General features: G+C 44.7%; 1 protein-coding gene across 1 annotated transcript; it reads left to right on the top strand.

Annotated features, from left to right (window-relative positions):
• The first annotated feature begins 618 nt into the window (after positions 1 to 618).
• On the top strand, positions 619 to 15,425 carry zw10 (zw10 kinetochore protein). Its single transcript, XM_079737963.1, has 16 exons — positions 619 to 788; positions 1,481 to 1,615; positions 1,975 to 2,076; positions 2,658 to 2,735; positions 2,880 to 3,039; positions 3,419 to 3,571; positions 4,411 to 4,608; positions 9,299 to 9,435; positions 9,664 to 9,846; positions 10,206 to 10,435; positions 10,818 to 10,889; positions 11,505 to 11,674; positions 12,159 to 12,289; positions 13,071 to 13,202; positions 13,444 to 13,646; positions 14,627 to 15,425. Exons 1-16 carry the CDS (start codon positions 684 to 686, stop codon positions 14,745 to 14,747), a joined length of 2,310 nt encoding a protein of 769 aa, XP_079594089.1. The 5' UTR covers positions 619 to 683; the 3' UTR covers positions 14,748 to 15,425.
• The last annotated feature ends 986 nt before the right edge of the window (positions 15,426 to 16,411 follow it).

Below are 16,411 nucleotides of genomic sequence, written 5' to 3'. Positions count from 1 at the left end.
GTGTGTGTGTGTGTGTGTGTGTGTGTGTTAAACATACGCATAATGTTTAACATGGTCATGAACACTTGGCAGCACACATTTTTATCTTGGTTTCGACTCAGAAAGCATAAGCATTTGGTTTAATCTCTTGAAATGTATGCAACCGATACACATATTTATAACCACCCAGGGCCTGAGACCCATCCACCCCTGGAGCCATGGCAACACACTGACATACCTGACAGTTCAGCAGTGGTACGATAACAGTGACATAAAACCCAGATAAAAAACACAATAAGTGACGTTACACTAATATGACCTAACATCCTAGGTTTGCTACAACACATTGAATGTTCTGACTGAAGCTGAGCACTGGGGGGCAGTCACACACATTAAAGTACCATTTGGAAAACGACAAAAGAAGTGTTCCATAGTAACATTTATCAAAGGTACACAGTTAGCAAAAACAAGATTCAGTATTCTTTTTTTTTGTTTTGTTTTTAGATTTATTTTGTTTTTTTTTATAATTTTCATTTTGATTCCATTTCTTTGAAAAAATACCCATTGAATTGCACCTCAGTCCAGTAGATGGCGGTCGCAGTTAGTATCACAGAAGAAGAAGACAATAGAAGAAGAAGAACAAGTTGGATGGGGGAAAAGTTTACCTGAACTAAGATAATATTACGGTTAATTGAGAGTTGACAATGGCATCTTTTGTCACCGAGGTGCTTGCGAGCTCGGGAAAACTAGAGAAAGAAGACCTTGCTAGTAAAATATGCAAGATATCACGAAGGGTGGAGGACACGAAGGTAAGGCGCGAACTAGCACAGCGTCCCTCCGCTAGCATAACGTCCCTCCGCTAGCCTTGTCAAATAGGCTCTTTAATTACTGTAACATAAGTTTGAACCACGCACATACCAACAGACTAGTTGGTGTCGTACTTCTTAACGAGTTGAGCTTTGTAGTGAGTCAACTTGTGACAGTGTTCATACAATCGCCCCTACATTTAGAAGATGACAAGTTGATGATTTGTTTGTTGACGTCTGATGACGGGTCGCTAATGAAGAATACTGATTGGGTCATTCATCCTCAACAACCCAGAATAAAGACTGAAACCTGGTGGGATCTAACCCGTAGCATCGCATCTCTCAATAGCCATCTATATAGCCAAATAAACAGAAACATCTTGCAGCTGTGAAACATGGTAATGAACTTGGCGCACTAATAGAGGCGTGTTTTTCATCATCTCCCCCCTTCTCAAAATATGAGTAGATGTTCTTACACATTCTGCTTTACTCGATTTAATATTTTGACAGCAACATATTCTATTCCATTCTACTATTGAACTGATCGGTATTATAACGGACACTCAACGGGATTGACCATGTATGCGGTGTATTTCTTGTATTGATAGATGTGGTTGACAGTTAAAAAGCGTGCTTATGTATTTCACTCACTGTAAATTCTTATTCTTATGTTATCGGCATTTTATATCCACCAGGAGGCGGTATGTGACATGATTAACAAGCGGTATAAGGAGTTCCTGCCTAGTCTTCAAGCCTCTGAGGAGCTGAAGGACCAGGTGGAGAAGGTCTCCAGAGAAATGGATGCCCTCAAAGACTGTATTGATAATGAAGTGAGTTGGATCACTTGTATGCCCCAACAAAATCTTCTAAAGAACTGATTATTTATCAGAGCATTACATTTCAGATACTTGTTGTAAAATGTCAGTTTTCACACTTGGGAATGTAAAAGATGCATTTTTTCCTTTCATAACTTGTATTATTCGAAAAAATTACATTGATCAACCAACTGGCTGACCACTTTGAAATACAAAACCATCATAGTAAAGGTGGTGGTAGCAGGCTTTTGAAGACAACTCCCATGAATTCTGGCCCATCAGCACTACGACAAGCTGAAGTTGCATCAGAACCCTTGTATTCATCCATTGCGCTTGTATTGTTTCTGTTTTGGTGACTGATTCTTTGGCCACAGGTTCAGCAGAATATCCATTGTTCGCTGGCAGAGTATGCCAAAGTGAAGCAGCAGCTGGAGAAAAACACAATCATATTGACTATGCTGGGACACTTAAAAGAGGTTTGCTTCACCCAACCATTTACTGACCAATTAAAACATGGAGGAGCTAATAGAGACATTCATGGTTGTCATACATACATTACCCATTGCTTGAGATGGTGAAAAATTAATCTGCAGAAGTAACCTTGTTTTATAAACTAGCGTTAGAAAACGTAGACAATATTATGACTAGCCCAGACCGTGTCATTTTCAGCTCCTCAACATTTTGTCTAATTGTATAAAAGCCTTCATCTACCTCTAATGCTTTTGTTTTGATTAAAAGCTCTTAAAGATTCATGCAAAACATACTGAGTTTTCACAAAGTATATACACTACCACGTATGAATATTCATTACAATAATAACATTGCAAACGTTTATAATTATGGTTTGTCTTTTGTCTTTAAAATAAGATACAATGTCTGTCTATTATCTTTGTTTAGTTTTTATAATGAGAGGATTCTCTGTTCAAGGTTAAATACATATGTTCATATTCTTTGGCCAATTTACATTTTTAGCATCCTCCTTAAAAGGTCTTTATCTTCTGTCTTTGTTTTATTATTGAGGTGTTAACCCATTCCCGGTTGTGTCCGTGTTTGTTAGTTCCACAATGCAATGGAGGACTTCAGCAAAGCCTTTGCAGACAATAGATATGTGGATGCTGCCAAGTTGTTAGAACAGGTAAGAGCATCGACAAACGCTTCAGATCTAATCTTGGAGACAGTCGCACTGCCGGAGGGGTTTTCTTACACTCTTATTTCATGAGACAAATAACCTCCTAATGAATAACTGAACTGATGAATTTGTGGTGTGTACGGTTCTCAGGCACAGCTGAGTGTTGATTCGCTGAAAACATGGAAGAGTTCCGAGCTGCCCCTTTTGCGTGCACTGGGCTCGGAGTTGATCGTTCAGAGGGAGAACTTCATCTACCACCTCGGTGCCGAGTGGAAGCGTCTGGCCATCTGGAAGTTACCCTCTTCAAAGGGTAAGACATGCTTTGGGATGTCTCCCAAAGAATGAAGTAATCGTGGTTCATTCACCTCCATGGTACTTGGTGTTGTTAAACAGATTTGCCCATGGTCGGCCTCAAGGACATCCCATTGGTCGTCAAAACAATGGAGACATTAATGTTTGTTTTTTTTAAATTTCAAAACAAGACCAAGATCCTTTATAACGATCAGTCCTCTGCAGTGACCTGAAAGTAGTGTTTGGCTGAAAACAAAATCAAAATATTTATAATCAGCTAAGATGTACCTGATTTGAGGAGCTGGTGATTACCAGGCAGTTTTTTTAAGAATGTGTTTACGCATGAACCCAGGTAATTAAAATAGGTTCTGTTCTAAGTACTTGTTGCCCTGATCCAGAACCCACCAACCCGAGATGGTCCCTGAAAACAGAGTTGAAGTTAACCCTCATCTGCGGTAAAGATGGTGACCCCGGTTGTCCTGCTCAGCTCAGCTCCATCCTCCAAGCCCTGGCTATGCAGGGAGACCTTCACTACAAGATCAAGCTCTTCAGTAAGACGGCTCAGTCAATCCCTATTCATTAAATGTCTGCATGCCATTAATGCAGCTCACGCAACCGGCACCTGATAGGTTGACCCAGCAGCCCTGACTGCAGCGACTGCACCTGATAGGTCGACCCGGTAGCCCTGACTGCAGCGACTGCACCTGATAGGTCGACCCGGCAGCCCAGACTGCAGCGACTGCACCTGATAGGTCGACCCGGTAGCCCTGACTGCAGCGACTGCACCTGATAGGTCGACCCGGCAGCCCTGACTGCAGCGACTGCACCCTAGCATTGCAAGTTGGAGTAAGCTACGTTAGCTTGTGCGTTTGCAAGCCAGAGAATCATGCTCTCTCATTCAATTTCGTCTGTGGCGGCTGGCGGCCAATGACGGGAGAATACACTGAGAGGATGTGACAACAAAACGACTATTTGGTAAAGTGGACAATAGTTTAGAAACAAACAAATGATTAGACTCTTACCTGGCTGGCTTGTAGACACGGTTGCCATTTGCTTTGTAGTTTGTTTTGGTCGTTCTGTGTGGACAACGTCACTGTGGAGCTAATGCTCTCTGGTGCTAACTGTGACCCTGACATGATGCCGTAGGTCAATGTTACGCATTTTCTTTTCAGCTGATTTTAAAGTTAAAGAGATAGATTCTGCCTTTAAACTTTGCCTTTGAATATTCATGATAAACAGATTTGACCAATGCCATCTTAATTTTAATAGAACAATCAAGCGTTTTGAACACTTTACATTCAAACGTATCTGAATGCAAAGTGAAGCCATAAATGCTGGATTGAAGGGTTCTTCTCACCCGCTAGCCCCTCTGGTCCTCTCCCCCTCATAGGCCAGGTTCTGCTGAAGAACATGCTGAGGCCACTCATTGTCCACCGGGGTTTATCGGTGAGGGTGACGGACAACAGCGACGGCCCCACCCTGACCGTGGAGCACCTGGAAGCTGAGCTCGAAACAGATCACTCCTCCCCCTCCCAGGTGTACACCAAGCTGCTGCTGGTCCTCAGAACACTGCACTCTCACCTCTTGGGTGAGTCAATGCATCAGCATGGTGTTCAATAACGAGGGCATTTGAAACATAATACATTTATAATGGAAAAGGCATTTATGGGAATACACTCAATTTATGATTGCATCAGTCCACTAATACGGATTAGGGATGTCCCGATACCACTTTTTCACTTCCGATAACGATACCGTAGCCTTTGCCCAGCCGCCGATACCGATATCAGTCCGATATTTTTATACTTGAACAAATAAAAACTAGAAAGTGCATTTCCTGCAGAAAATGCGGTGAGGGCTGTAGTGCAAAGTGATGTTGAAAATATGTTTTGGCAAAGCCACATAGTTTAAGATGTAAAGAAATGTTAAATGGCTCAAGTGAAGGGATTTGAACATACAATGTAAACATGCACACCATTTAAAAAAAAATGTAAAATGGTTGGAAACAAATAAAGTGAAGAGTTAAACAAATAGCTAATGTGATCAAGTTTGAATACATTTGAGATAAAATATAGAATAGCTGAGCTGCTCTGTTGGCATTTCCAGGACAACTATACACTAAAAACCGCCCAATCAACCAAAAACCTGCCCAAAACGTATATTGCCAGAAAACTGATAAATCATATACTTCTGCAATGGCAACTTCCAGAATACACACCTAAACGCAACCTGATTATTAACTATGACGTTATGCGGTATACAAGGAACCTCTCGTCTATCTCTCACACACACAAACCTCACAAGGTCTGTAAAGAACACACTGACAGTCAATGAGATGACATTAAAGGGGCACTTCAACCATTTGCATTAAGCTTTGTATCGTTAGAAACCCAGTCACATTTTTGAATGGTCTTGCATCATTCCATCATTTTCCCCTGAGACGGGAGAAGTCTGTATCTACCTCTAACACTTCCTGCTTTAAATGACACAAAATTATGATTTTTGCTTCATTTAAAGCAGGAAGTGTTCGGGGGGGGGGGCTCTAAAAAACTACAAGCACTCATTTTTAAACCCGCCTAGGGGGTGGGATCCACTGACGCTACAGACCTATCACAGATCAGTGCCCAGTGGGCAGGGCTTAAGGGTATATGAATAAACGGTATCGAGAGTACACCAGTGTGAATTTGCGCTACGGTATGGATTTTGACGTTACCGTGTGACCCGTGCGACCGGTAGATCACACGAGCGCTAAAGAAGCAATGATGTAGTACCAGAAACGCAGTCGTTTATTCATAATATCATCCGGCGCACACAGCTTTTGGCTGTGTTCTGCAATAAATTCTAGAACGCTCCGGGAGCTGCGGCAGGAGACCGGGAGCTCTATCTAAATGATATACTACAACAGTGCTTCCCCTATATGCATCCAGCAGCCCCGCCGCCGCTGGATTGTCAGCACCACTGCAAAAAGAAAATGCTAAAAATGCTGCCCACGCACATTTTCACATTGATCTGGTCTCAGCAGATACCTTGACTCTGTTGGTTGTTATGTCATATTTGGAAGCGCAATCTGTCAATTTTCCCAAAAAAATATCACCACAAGTGACAATTTACAGGTTTTCTTTCAAAAGTTTCTTCTGGGGGGGGCATGCCCCCGGATCCCTCTAGCGTTGCTAGGTTAACAACTCATAGCACCACCGCTACAAAGAAATCTAGGGGAAACACTGAATACAATAGATGGACATCTAAAATAATATTATATATGATATCACGGCCAAAAGCTGTTTGCGCCTACAGACGATATTATGAATCTCAAACGCCTGCGTTGGGTTCTCCGACGTCTCTGGTTCTTCCACTTCCACATCAATCGGAAGTAGACTGAATCGCGACATGGAGGAGAAAGGGATTGTTGCCCGCGATTGTCTTCCACCGGAGCCCCCGGAGTCGTGGTCCAGTCTACTCCAGATTGATGGAAGAACCAGAGACGTCCTGACGCAGTCGTTTTGAGATGATATTATGAATAAACGAATGCGTCGGGTTCTCCGACGTCTCTGGTCCTTCCACATCAGTCTGAAGTTGCAGTTCAATCTGGACTTCAGAGAGTCAAAGCCAACGTTCCTTCCCCAATTCCTTCTCCACAATGGCCGAGAATCAATACCCAGATCTTATTTTGCCAACCCGCAACCGCCCGTACCCGGGAATTACATTCCGCACCCAACCAGGTCCGCTGTAAATTGATACCGACGCCCGACCCGCACCCGAAGGAAAATTAGACACATTAGATGGAACGCCGGGGAATAAGACTGGTGTTTGTCATGCTGCTTTAGATCGCTGTGCAAAAACACATTCACTGCGGATGGTTGTAGTTTACTCCTCTGCGCCTGAATAACATCTCCAGCACCGGAGAAGTCTCGCTCGCAATCGCAAAACCCGCGACCGATCCGCGCTGTTCAGGCGCCCTACCCAACCAGCACCTGTGTCCGACACAGTACATTATTTCCCCCCCCCGTTTCATCCAAATTGTGCTTGAATCCGACCTAATTGACTTGACTACATTACACACGCACACGCACTCCGTGTGCAGGGACACAGGTACATGAGCTAAAATAAAACAACCCTCAAAATTACATTTACATTTATGTAGAACTTCAACTTGAAATAATCGAACAAGAACTTAAAGAACATCAACATTACAGTCAACGCCAGCTCGACTATACATCATGAATCAAATCGCCTTACAACTGAGGTTTGAGTGACAGGTCTAATGGGTCTTACCCCTAATTACTATTGGACAGGCAAGCATTGTTTTTAGCATTAGCTTCTACCGGGAGTACACCCGGATATAGCAAGCAGCAAGCCTTTAGCCATACAAACGGGGGTCCCCACAGAGAAAGTTAGAGCCACTAACTTGAAATTACCTAACCGTTTAAGCTTGACATGGTGTTTCTAGTTTAAATATTGACGTTGTTTAGTCTCCGCGACATCCGCAAGGGTTAGCTTTCATAGCCACCTTGGGCTATCGCATTCCAGCCTTATCTGGCAACACTGCCTGAACGTCCTTGCGCTCAAGCCTCAACGTAACTCAATTAGACCAACTGGAAGTATACGAAGCCCTTATGAAATGAAACTGTGATTCTGATAAAAGTTTAATTGATATCAAAATTCTGCTTTCATTATTATTGAAGATACAATTGTGTTGAATTGTTAAACCTTTGAACGGAGGTTAACGGTAAAAAATTGACCAAGGTACGAATTCTGAAGTAGTTGGAAGTGTAAGAGAATGTGCGCACCGCTCGAGAAGGGTCTGGCTGCAGCCTGTAGGACATGGAAATTAGGACTGTCCCCGACTCGATTTTCTGAGTCGAATCAGATCTGCCTTTTCAGGCCAGAGATTCGACTATTCGGCGGCCGTGCGGGGCAAGTCTTTTGGAGGTTTAAAAAATGAGTTTTCTTTCTATTAACACTCTGTTTTGGTAGACTATAGGCCTTTTATATATGCTTGCGCGTTGCGCTCATTAGGTTCTCACCTGAACAGTTTTCTGTCAATCAAACTCGTCGGAATTGTAGCCAACTTATTCCTGTCGGGTTTTAATTAGGCTCCTGCCCATAGTGCGGTCCGATAATGAACACGGGGCTCATGTATAGGCTAGTGGATAATCCACTTTATGAGCCCCGTGTTCACGATCTGATTGCATTTATTGAGCCCGAAAGAATACACAGCGCTGTGTCGCCACACTGACTGCGCTCCTAGAGAAAATCTAGCAATAATGTAAGGGGAGACAGCCGCTTCCCTATGCGAGATTCTGTCAAACAAAGTTACAATGAATCAATTGGCACAGTGACATGGACAGTGTCTAAATAAAGCTTGTCTTTATTTTTATCATAAGAGCTATTAATGCACACCACTCACTGACGAAAAAAAAAAAAAAATAATAATAATAAAAAAATAATAAAGGAAGACGGCGGGAAACCCCGCAGTCGACTGAGATTCTCTGAGTCGACTGCAGGGTTTCCTGACTGATGATTCGAATCGTCGACTTTCAGGGGACAGCCCTAATGGAAATCCACATCCAACTGCTCAACTGCTACGTCACTCAATCCCATCATCCTTCTTTCAATCCCTAACCACTACCTAACCCTAACCCTAACCACTACTACCCTAACCCTGTTGCGCTATCAATTTAGCCTGTTGCGCTAGCTTGTTAGTTCTTCATTTTTGCACTATGTTCTTCTCATTACATCGTAAAAATGTATAGTTTACCGAGGTACATGGAAAATAATTAATCATGAAAATCCAGCGTAATTGGCCAATATCGGACCGATGCCGTGGATCGGGACATCCCTAATACAAACCAATTAAAAACAAATGTTCAATACTTATTTACAGTAATTAAATAATTAAGTAGCTAGTCATTTGTGGGATTAACGAGGCGCCAAAGAGAATAATTGAGGTGTAAAAGCTCCTTTTGAAACAAAAGTTGTAAAAAACGGTGTAAACTGGAATTCAGCAATCATGTCAAATAATACATTTATTTAATTCAGGTTGTATACATTTATTATGAATTTCAGAAATGTGGTTTCAACCTAGTTATGTATTTATACATTACTGTTATATTTCCATTCAGGGCTTCTTCGTCCTAGGATATTGGAACTAGTTGGAATAAATATCTTAAAGCGTCATCTATGTGTAGCACGTTCACTAAATTGAAAGACCCCCAATTAATTTTGCCCGCCTATTCTAACAGATTGATTGTAAAAGGTCTGCTTGTGTTTGGTCTCAGACATGTCTGTGGGCGAGAAGAAGCTCTCTGCCATCCTGGGAGAGATGATCTGGGAGGAGCTGTCCCATTGCATCATCCATGAGTGTCTGGTCCACTCCATTCCCACCAAGAGCAGCCAGCTGGAGAACTACAATGTGGTATGCCGCTGTGGTCCAGGGACGTCCCCAGGATCAATACCTCAGTCAACATGCATGTGATGCATACAAAATGTATAGAAGGACGTAAAGCGTCTACTCTCCTATTGTCCCCTCATCTGTCCGGCATCTGCATATCTCCTTCTTTATGCAAAGACTCATTATGAGTGCGTGATATCCCGTCTGGTTGATCGGTCAGGAGTTTCCTCATGTTTGTCGTCCCCTCTGAAGGTGATCAAGGAGACGCAGGAGTTCGAGAGCTCCCTGAAGGACATGCAGTACTTGCAGAGTGACTCCACAGACCTGCTCAAATACGCCAAGGACGTAAACTGTCACTTTGCCAGCAAGAAGTGTAAAGACGTCATTGTGGCGGCGCGCAAGCTCATGACCTCCAAGATGCACAACACCGTCAGAGTACGTCCAAACGTGTGTCTGGGGTTCTGGTGTTCCAGACACACCGCTTTGCCGCTGAAGAAACAGCCCAGATTATCTGGGTGCAAACTCGACACACCCGGCAAAATTCAGGGGGGGGGGGGTAATTCTACATTATTACTTATTTTTATATATTTTTCTTTTTACGTCAAAAAGCGTTTACGTTTCTAAATTTTGAATACATTTGGGATAAAATATATGAGGATGGTGACAAGCTCAAACAGGGTATTTGGTTTTCTTTTCTCTTATAAGCCAATTTGTTGGTTTGGGAGAAGGTGTATGTTGTTGTTCGCATCCTTTCTAAGACATTATCCTACTTCTTATTTCTGTCGGGCGTCCAGATCAAACCAGAGACCAAGTTGACCCTCCCCAAGCTGCCGGCTCAGGGCTCGGAGGCCCCCGGGAAGCAGCAGAAGATGTCCAGCGAGGAGGAGGTGAGGCTGGATGGCCACCAGCAGCTCTCCTCCAGGACCCTGTGTCTCCCCGTCTGCCGCATCAGCGAGTCTGTCCAGCAGCTGATGGAGCTGGCTTTGAACACCCAGCGAGAGGCCGTGGGGAGCTCCGTGCAGTGGTAGGCTGGGGCTTCTCTGTTGTACGCCACGGGTCCCAAGTCAGCTAGTGCTGCGGCAGTCGGCGGTAGCACCAACGTGGAGCACTGATGCTGGCCAAGCCCTTCATGCTGCTTCCTCCCCGGGTTGACTCGAACCCGGCTCCTCCTCCCTTCCAGCAGGCTTAGCGCTCAGACATAGTGAAAGGTGGCAAATCCCTAAAGTCGAGCGAGCGTATTAATCTTCTTGTGTTGTGTTTAATTTGAGTATTCTGTGCAATTTAAGCTTATTACCCAGCATGATGTTATGATGATCACTGGTTGAAATGGGATGATCTGCAAGTGTAAAAAATGCATCCCAACTGACAGCTTAAGTGTGTGTTTGTCTTTTTCATTGCTTTTTCAGTGCCATGCAGCTTTTCTTCACTGTGAGAAACATTTTCCAGTTGTTCTACGACGTCGTGCCTACTTACCACAAGTAAGATATTCATGGTAACACTCGCCCTAAATGCAAACATCTGTGCTTGTATTTGAAGTTGAGGATGAAGTTGGTGGCGAAAACGTGAACATGAAACGTGCAGATGGTAAACAATCCGAATACTACAAGTCTAAACAGGGAAAGGTGGAACAATGGTGTATAATGGGCTCTGTGACGATTTACAGTATTTATAACGCCTAGGATAGGAAGTGTTTTAACAGCCTCCTCCGTTATTCTGGATGTAAAGGGGGCCCCACACCTACCTAGTTCTTTAGAACAGGGCTATAAACATACACGCTTGGGTGTAAAAGTAAAACTCGGCATTACAAGAGACCTGGGCGCTCTGCAGCCAAGAGCATCGGCGTGAACACATGAAAAAGGCGGACATCTCTTTAGTGATGTTGAGGGGGTCAGTCCTCTTAAGATGCCATAGGAAAAGCTGGTTCAGCCCTTTGATTGTGTTGACAAGCTACCGGACTATGTCCACCAGTCTAAAGAACGTTTGACCAAAGGATGCTTTGCGTCTCGGTCGAGCACTGCACTCAACACTGGGCCACAAAGACCTTCCACTAAATCCTTCCCCCCTGACCTGTTTCTGTTTTGTCTCGTGTTCAGAGAGAACCTGCTGAAGTTCCCTCACCTGGCGGCCATCCAGCACAACAACTGCATGTACCTGGCCCACCACCTGCTCATCCTGGGCCACAGCTTCCGGCCCCACCTGCCCCAGCCCCTCAGCGACGGCATTGCCACCTTCGTCGACATGGTGCCCGGCTTCAGGAAGCTGGGTCAGTGAATTGTTATGGTTTTAGGACTCAGGGTCCTGCGTTTTTGCCAAAGGGAAAACCTATTTCTTGGATTAATGCAGAGTGTTATTCTGTAAGGCAGGCCGGTCTGGACTCACTGCCGGGATGCTGGCTGACCGTCAGGACAAAGCAAGGCTCTCTGACTTGTGCTCGTATATATTTGGACAGCAGGGCCACCCAACTGAATGCGAGCAGCCATAAATATCACGATATGCTTATGAATACCGTACTTAACAGTCTGAGGACAAATGTCCTGATTAAATGGAAACTTTAAGTTTTACGTTATCTGATCACATACATTGAAACTATGTATGTACTTATGTATATGTATTATATATAATAACTGTCTGGGTCTCACGATGAGTTGACTTAATCTCATGATCAAAGTACACAGGGCTTCCTCTTGTTGACCAGTGTGTCCTTCAGGTGCACAGTGCTTCCTCTTGTTGACCAGTGTGTCCTTCAGGTGCACAGTGCTTCCTAGCCCAGCTCAACACCCAGAAGGCAGAGCTGTTGGAACGTCTGTCCACCGCACGCAACTTCTCAAACCTGGAGGACGAGGAGAACTACACCGCCGCCAGCAAGGCAGTGAGACAGGTACAGCCATGATACACAAGGGATGTTGGCTCCGCCCCAGAGAATAACATATTTTAAAATGCATCGACTAGCGTTGCTAAATAAAAAGCCAACTAGCATTTGAGCAGGAAGATATTTAACTTTGGGTCAGATATCAGTCTGATATATCTGCATATGGGCGTGGCATTACTTTGTTAAACAAAAATAACTCCAGCCAATCACATCTAATAACCACTTGATCCTCTTGCCATATTGGGTCATAATTAAAGCAAAGAAAAGTCCTTCCTTGCATATTTCTTTTCATTGTGAATGGCATTGTGTTTGAATGGTGCTAAATAGACTTGCTCTCCTTTTAACATCGTTATTGGTCTATTTTGGATGTAACGGGTTGGTTTGCTCTGTCGCTTGCTACTATTCTCTCGGGCGCTGCCATTGTTTTGGGATTTTGCAGACTGCAGCGTTTGTTGCTTGGTCATGGACTAAACCCCCCCCCTCAGTCCTGATTGGGATGCTTTCAGTGGGCTCCAGGCCATACGTTTCTGCAGAGAGAAACGCAACTTGAACTTTCCAGATCAGGATAGTCTCATGAGGCTACTTTGGTTTCCTTAGAGGTGGTGTATGCTAGTCTGCCAGAAAGTATTATGGCTCAACTCATATTAAACACTTAAACAGCCTCTGGGAACATGCATATTTGGGTTTCATTTGTTTGCATATCGGGGTTGAGTTTAGTCAGGCAAATGTGAAGGACATATTAGTTGAGATGGCATTGCAGCTGTTCCATTGACCTGAAAGTTTTTTGCAGGTCATTCATCAGTTGAAGCAGCTGGGCATCGTGTGGCAGGATGTGCTCCCAGTAAACATCTACTGTAAGGCCATGGGAAGTCTCCTCAACACGGCCATCTCTGAAGTCATGGCCAAAATCATGTTGCTAGAGGTGACCTTTTGGTTGTTTTCTTTTTATTGTTGCCAACCCCACCCCAGTCAGTATTTGAGACCCTTATCATAAAACCATAACGATATTAGAAACCAGACTAGTATTCTTCTAGGACGGCTTCTCGAGGCTGTACTTTTTGTTTCAGAGAATTCTTCTCGTTCTCTTTTGGAGTCAATGAGGAGCCTTTTCACCAATATAAGTGTTGATACGAAGCATTAAGCATCCCGCTAACGACCCGCAGGACATCTCGTCTGAGGACGGGGAGCACCTCCACACGCTGTGTCAGACCCTCATCGTGGAAGGGCCGCTGGTCTTCGTCCCGCTGGCAGAAGAGAGCAAGAACAGCGTCTACCAGGAGGAGGTCCCGCTCTTCGTCAAGAGGTGGATGACCTTCAAGGAGTTGGTGATTGTGCTGCGGGCCAACCTCCAGGAGATCGTCAACAGGTGGGGGCTCTTTTTCACTGCACCTCAGAGATGCATGGCCGGGTCTGCTGGACTGCTAACATGGCATCGTCATCATCATCGGAGGCGAAAACAAACCGGCCAAGAGTAGCAGGCTACACCACTACCGAAACAATGTCATATGGCCACCTTGTTGTCTGCTAGAAGTACAGGACTGTATATTGTAGGGAAGGATGTTGCTCAATGCTTGACAGGGGATTATCTGGTTAACGTTAGCACTTCTCTACAGCCCAACATACCACCAACGTTTGAGAGTAAGACGCGCATGTCGTTTGTTTTTGGGGCGTTAGTGGAGACCACTACTCTTAGCTGATGGGTATTGTCCTCCAAGGAACACTGTGACACGGTGGTACAGTGGTACAACAAAGTGTACCGTCTTTATTTAAGGAGTGAAGGCACACGCAAAGCCTTTCAGGCAGAGCTGTTCTCTTCGATGAGGACTTTTCCATGATGCCAATATATATCCCGATATACGATCATTAATTCAGAACACAACTAGTAGCGCTGTGGCGCTAGCAGCGGCTCCTCACGGTGTAGCGCTGCGGCGCTAGCAGCGGCTCCTCACGGTGTAGCACTGTGGCGCTAGCAGCGGCTCCTCACGGTGTAGCGCTGCGGCGCTAGCAGCGGCTCCTCACGGTGTAGCACTGTGGCGCTAGCAGCGGCTCCTCACGGTGTAGCGCTGCGGCGCTAGCAGCGGCTCCTCACGGTGTAGCGCTGCGGCGCTAGCAGCGGCTCCTCACGGTGTAGCGCTGCGGCGCTAGCAGCGGCTCCTCACGGTGTGGCGCTGTGGCGCTAGCAGCGGCTCCTCACGGTGTGGCGCTAGCAGCGGCTCCTCACGGTGTGGCGCTGTGGCGCTAGCAGCGGCTCCTCACGGTGTAGCGCTGTGGCGCTAGCAGCGGCTCCTCACGGTGTGGCGCTGTGGCGCTAGCAGCGGCTCCTCACCGCTCCATGTCTCTCTGCAGGTGGGCGGAGGGGAAGGGGCCCCTGGCCATGGAGTTCTCGGGCCCCGAGATGAAGAGCCTGGTCCGGGCCTTGTTCCAGAACACAGAACGACGCGCCTTGGCTCTGGCCAAAATCAAATAGTCTGTCTTCAGCCTTCTGTTCTAGAGGAAGAACCACACAAAAACGTTGAACTTATCTACATTTTCTTTGAGGCATCAGGGCTGAGCATTACAATGTTGTTCCCTATCCCCTAATGAGACCATGAGAAGAAAGTGTTCCTCTCTCCCAGTTGTGAAGCAAGCCAGAGACCCTTCTGAGACCCTTCTGGTCTCTATATTGGGGATGTCGGCCATAACCAAAACATTGATTAATGCACAACTTGGTGTTTGCCTTTGAGACTTGTTTTACAGTTTGGTATGCTGATTCATACATTTTGTATTTAGATCCAGTGTTGGACAATTGGACATGGTGAATTATAGTGTACGAACAGTTTCCCTAAAGACGATGCTGTTGGTAACAATATGTGAATTGAAAAAGCAACCCTGTGGCCATGTACTTTAAACATTGGAGATTTGTATGTGAGCATTTAAATATCTAAATAATGGATCCTTCATGCCTGTGTGGAAAACAGAAAAAAGTGCAAATTTGAACTATAATTGTATTAAGGGTTCTGTATATTTATATTTGAAAGTATAACATGTCTCTCAAAGCTCTTTTGAACCACTCCCTGGCACGTCTCTACCAAACATAAATAAACAATAAATGTATGCATACAATCAAGATTGTGGCTATTAAGCATTCACCAAATGTGTAGTGCCAGAAGAAATAAAATGCTAACTGCTAAAAAATATATTCTAAAGTATATTCTATATATTCTACTATTCTAAAGGCTGATATTGTGTGGCTGTGTCTGGAAAGAATGGTTCCTTTTATTATGAATTGAGCTTGGTAAATACTGAAATAGTCCAGCAAGAGTTGGATCCAGGATAATCTGACATGCCGCCATTCCGACATGCCCCCATTCCGACACCTTTTAGTACCGCCATTCCGACTATCAATTATTATTCCGACTATCAGTCTATCAATCAGTCGCACCGACTTCAGGTCAACATTGGGGGATCATAAATATTTCGTTCAAATGTGTTCAACCAAAAAGTAGCCATCTCAGTATTATTTATCTGAAATTTATTTGATTAATTCCAAATTTTGGCTGGGATGATGTATGAAAGTGTGTTACGAGCGCGGGGCGTGCACTTATTTAACATGCCCTGGGAATGTATAAATATTCTATGAAACTGGACCATTTATTCGTTAGAGTTGGATTTAAACTCAATGCAGGACCACTGTTGGAGTGGATTGGACGAACATTGGAACGAAATTAATTGTTTGGAGTGCCGCGGCAGAACGAATCAAGGAATAGGAGCAGCTAACTGCATATCGGCCCAAGGGCAATACAATGCGCTTTACAAAGGAGAAAGGCGAGAATATAGCTCGCCCCAGACCCAGCCCTTCCCACACAAATTCTCGAAGGGGAGCAATAAAAATAAACCAGTTTTTGCCCATAGAAGGGATTCCCCGATTCCCCCGGGGAGAACGATTGTTGACGGGGGGGGGGAGGGGGCAGTGGCAAATGCCCCGCTAAGGTGGGGCATTTGGGGGCCGTGCCTCCCCTAGCGGTCATTAATGCCCCTCCTACCACAGGTCACGGCGTGGCCAAAAAAAATCCCATTGAGTTTTTCTTTTAATATTAAATGTGAAAACTGTAACTTAAATAAAATAAAATAAATGAACGGAGAAAACGCATC

The sequence above is a fragment of the Pollachius pollachius genome (genome assembly GCF_949987615.1).
Source record: "Pollachius pollachius genome assembly, chromosome: 6".
NCBI lineage: Eukaryota > Metazoa > Chordata > Actinopteri > Gadiformes > Gadidae > Pollachius > Pollachius pollachius.
The sequence above is the reverse complement of the archived record's forward strand: the minus strand, read 5'-3'. Positions and strand labels throughout refer to the sequence as shown.